Genomic DNA, 5000 nt, shown 5'->3' with positions numbered 1-5000 from the left:
GGGGGGAAGGGTGAGGGACGTAGGAGGGGGGAAGGAGGATGGATGGTGGTGAGGCACGGGTGGGTTGGTAGATGGTAGCAGGCGGCGGGAACAGAGGGAATTGAGGACCGGAGGATCGGTGTATGGAGACCACTGACCACTGACCATCATTACTTGTGAATGCATATATATATATATATATATATATATATATATAGAGAGAGAGAGAGAGAGAGAGAGAGAGAGAGAGACTATATATATATATATATATATATATATATATATATATATATATAATATAGCGTCTCTCTCTCTCTCTCTGTGATATATATATATATATATATATATATATATATTATATAGCGTCTCTCTCTCTCTCTCTGTGATGGACACAGCGTGCACGGCTGACCACCGGCACCACCACCAGACAAGCACGAGGCCCCGCGCGCTCCATCACAAGTGAGGCGAAGTGTGGGTTCGGAGTGGGTGGTCCTGCAAGGTGGTGCCAAGATGAACCCTTTTCCACCCCAGCGTTCAGCACACGAACACTACAGTGGGAAGCGTCCAATGGTCACAGCCAGGGTGAAGGAGTTAAGAAGGTTCTAAGCAATCTACGATGAAAAACAACAACAACAACAAAAACTTTACTTATATGTGGAAATAATTCAGTGCTTCAAAAATCTTACACGCTGTATTCCGTCACAAAAAAAAAGTTATAAACCGTGTAACACACACACACACACATACACACACACCAGCTGGCTTTGACATGTGGGAACCGTACTACTATTGTCCTGTTGCTTTTTCTAGTTTCTTTTCTTTCATCCCCCCCTCCCCTCCATCATATTAAAAAACGAACATTCATCGGTAGATGCTGCATGCTCTGTTTTGAAACGACAACGCTTTTGGCTGCATTTCAATACACGTTCGTTTTTGTAGCAGAGGGGGGCGGCGGGGGGAGGGATATATATATATATATATATATATATATATATATGTACAGAGAGAGAGAGAGAGAGACAGAGACAGAGAGAGACTCTGCATGCAGGTTAGTGAGACAGAGACTGACAGAGACGGAAGGGGAGAGCACCAACAAACAGCAGTCTTCCAGCAAATGCAACGTCACAATGTCGCGTCAGATCGCCCCCCCCCCCTCCCCCCAACCACCCCCCGCCCCCAACACCCCACCACCCTTCGCAGAATCCTCACCCCCTACCCTCCCTTCCCCTCCCCCGATCAATCTCACATGGTGAGCACGCGCAGCATGCAGCAAAACGACCTCATGCAAGTCTTGAGCGGCGACCTGTCTGTCTGTCTGTCTGCTGGTGCCAGTCAATATGGCGTGTTGTGTTTTGCGTGCACTGTCAGCACACGCACACACACACACACACACGTACACACACACACACACACACACACACACACAGAGCCTATTAATCGTGCTGTAGGTGTTTTGTCGACGATACACATGTATCCGGATATCCAGATGCCTGGGACGGCAAGGCAAGGAGTCGACCTGCCGACCTTTCAGGCGGTTGAGTGTCAGCATTCACACAGGTCATGTCATGTCATGTCATACTTCAGGCACACCCACCAACGCTGTGACAGTAAGTCGTCGTCATCATCATCATCATGATACGGGGTCCTATTCATGTGGTTTAAAAATAAAAACAGAGTAAAAAAACAAAACAAAAAAAAAACCAAAGACAAAAACCCACTAGCCGAAGACAAGGTGTGGTTGCATGAGACTGGGTTGTTGGCGTTGTTTCATCGCCAGGGCTGTGCGGCGCGAGCGATCTTTGCAGAGCTAAGTTTTGCTTAGCGTTGAGAACGTTCCTGACTACACACAAATTCCGTACACTTCGCGGGACATTCTTGAGAACGTTCCTACCTCAACACAAATTCCGTACACTTTGGGACATTCTTGAGAACGTTCCTACCTCAACACAAATTCCGTACACTTTGGGGCATTCTTGAGAACGTTCCCATCTCAAGACAAATTCCGTACACTTTGAGACATTCTTGAGAACGTTCCCATCTCAACACAAATTCCGTACACTCTGGGACATTCTTGAGAACGTTCCCATCTCAAGACAAATTCCGTACACTCTGGGACATTCTTGAGAACGTTCCCATCTCAACACAAATTCCGTACACTCTGGGACATTCTTGAGAACGTTCCCACCTCAACACAAATTCCGTACACTCTGGGACATTCTTGAGAACGTTCCCATCTCAACACAAATTCCGTACACTTTGGGACATTCTTGAGAACGTTCCCACCTCAACACAAATTCCGTACACTCTGGGACATTCTTGAGAACGTTCCCATCTCAACACAAATTCCGTACACTCTGGGACATTCTTGAGAACGTTCCCATCTCAAGACAAATTCCGTACACTTTGGGACATTCTTGAGAACATTCCCACCTCAACACAAATTCCGTACACTTTGGGACATTCTTGAGAACGTTCCCATCTCAACACAAATTCCGTACACTCTGGGACATTCTTGAGAACGTTCCCATCTCAACACAAATTCCGTACACTTTGGGACATTCTTAAGAACGTTCCCATCTCAAGACAAATTCCGTACACCCTGGGACATTCTTGAGAACGTTCCCATCTCAACACAAATTCCGTACACTTTGGGACATTCTTGAGAACGTTCCCACCTCAACACAAATTCCGTACACTTTGGGACATTCTTGAGAACGTTCCCATCTCAACACAAATTCCGTACACTTTGGGACATTCTTGAGAACGTTCCCACCTCAACACAAATTCCGTACACTTTGGGACATTCTTGAGAACGTTCCCATCTCATCACAAATTCCGTACACTCTGGGACATTCTTGAGAACGTTCCCATCTCAACACAAATTCCGTACACTTTGGAACATTCTTGAGAACGTTCCCATCTCAACACAAATTCCGTACACTCTGGGACATTCTTGAGAACGTTCCCATCTCAACACAAATTCCGTACACTCTGGGACATGCAAACTTAGCGCCAGCACTGGCCTCCCAGGGCTCCTCCGTGATGGAATGACTTGATATTTTACTATTATATTTTCTTTCTTAAAAACAGGTTTTAACTCTTTATACCCCTTCTCTAAAGACTAGTCTGATGGCAGATTTCACTACACTGTGTTCCAGTCATAAATAAGACATGTGAAAAAAAGTGACTGACTGACAAATATTTGGGAATGGGGCTTGTGTTCCAAGACAAAACCCCAGAACGGTGGATACAGAACAGCAGTGGAAAATAACTACCAGTAAACAACTAAACAACTCTTACATCGTTTAGAAAAAAAAGACTATTCATACAGAAACATTCAAAAGAAATGGAGAATGGTGATAAAAAAAAAAGTGGGGGGGAGGGGGGGGGGGGGGGGGGTGGGAGCGAAGAGAAAGTTGGAGAAGAAATATAAACGCCTCAAAGGCAACACCAGAAAGGGGAGGAAACCTTGAATTCTCTCTTGAAGGGAAGAGACATAAAATGCCTGATGTAATGCAGGTCCTGCCGTCTAGCCCCCCCTCATCCCCTGGGTGTGTTGGTGTGCGGCTGTGGTTGGCTTTTGTTTTGCTGTGTGACCGAAATGAAAGAAGGGAGGTTGGAAGGCTGGGACACTTGGAGGGAATGTGGTGACCGGAACACAGACACACAGTTCAACAGACAGACACAGGTACCATATGAAGGAAGTGTAGGTGAATACACAACTCTGTTTCTCCCTGCTCTATGTGTGTCCGCCCCCCCCCCCCCAACCCCCTCCACTCTCTCTCCTCTGTCTCTGTATTTCCTTCTCCCTGTCTCCCCTTCTTCCCTATCTCACCCACCCATCCATCCACTCACCCCCACCCCATCAAACACAAACACCCTTTTCCCTTATCCTCCCGCCCCGACACCATTACCAGATCTAACTTTCTTCACAATCATCCACATGCACGACAACGACGACAACGACATCAAGAAGAAGAAGACGACGAGGAGGAGGAGGAAGAGGAAGAGGACGAGGAGGACAAGAAGAAGAAGAAGAAGAACACGCACACACACACACACACTCACTCACACACACTCACACACATACACAAACACACACACAAGCTTAGAAAGAAAAAAAAAGAGAATCAACAATATAACCCCCCATAACCCTCACAACATCAGCCACCCCACCGCCTCCACCCCCCCCCCTCACACACCCCCCTCCTCACCATTAGCCTCCATGCACTCCCGATCCTCCTTCCCCCTGGCAGCAACAGCAGCAACTCTGGCAGCAGCAACAGACGGAGCAGAAACCGCACTGACAGCAGCGGCTGTGGCGGAAGACGCGAACTCCGGCGAGCCCAGCGCCGAGTCACTGCTGTAGTAAGCGTGAGCCGCTCGGCCCTCTCCGCCCTTGTCGCTTCCAACCCCTCCGCTGTTGGCGTCCTGGGGGTAGCGGGCGTGGGGGTGGAGGTGGGGGGGACAGTCTCCTCCCCCTCCCCCGGGGTTGGTGGTGGAGGAGGTGGGCGGGTTGTGGAGGTGGTGGGGGGAGGTGGGGGGCAGGATGGGCTGGAAGTAGCGGGGGCGGGCGGGGACGGGGGGAGGGGGCCTCTTCGCCCCTGCAACAACAGCACCAGACAAACATATGAAATCAATATACATCTATATCCATGCATCTCTCTTTCTCTCTCTCCCCCTCTCTCTGTCTATCAGTGTGCGTGCGTGTGTGTGTATGGACACAATTGTGAAGGACTATGTCTCTCGACCTAGGACGCAAAATTGCACTGGCTCTTAGTGCTGCAGCCTTGGGGACACGTCGGCCTTGGGGAACCATTCCAACGCCGACTGTCCTAAAACCCTCTTGGCCGAGCGAGTGGGGAGGTAAGCTGGGCAAGAAACTCTCCACTAGAATCAAATTCTGGCCTGGATAGTCCGGACAGCAGTTGTCTCCTCTGCTGTTCTGATGGTCTTAGTCGAGTACGACTTTCATATATGTGGACACACTGGCAGAGAATGAGGATGAACGGAACACACAC

General features: G+C 48.6%; 1 protein-coding gene across 14 annotated transcripts in view; it reads right to left on the bottom strand.

The window, feature by feature from the left end:
• The window catches only part of LOC143290385 (uncharacterized), a 119762-nt gene that overhangs the window by 46770 nt on the left and 67992 nt on the right, over positions 1 to 5000 (bottom strand). For all 14 annotated transcript variants that reach the window (XR_013056381.1, XR_013056379.1, XR_013056383.1 and 11 more), the window contains exon 5: positions 4194 to 4583. Coding sequence is in view for 4 of the 14 variants with exons in the window: in XM_076599776.1 (XP_076455891.1) it covers positions 4194 to 4583 (390 nt within the window). In the remaining 10 variants the exon portion in view is untranslated. The remainder of the gene's footprint in view (positions 1 to 4193; positions 4584 to 5000) is intronic.

The sequence above is a fragment of the Babylonia areolata genome, chromosome 15 (assembly GCF_041734735.1).
Source record: "Babylonia areolata isolate BAREFJ2019XMU chromosome 15, ASM4173473v1, whole genome shotgun sequence".
In the NCBI taxonomy this organism is placed as follows: Eukaryota; Metazoa; Mollusca; class Gastropoda; order Neogastropoda; family Buccinidae; genus Babylonia; species Babylonia areolata.
Note: the sequence above shows the minus strand (reverse complement) of the source record. Positions and strands in the feature narration are given on the sequence as shown.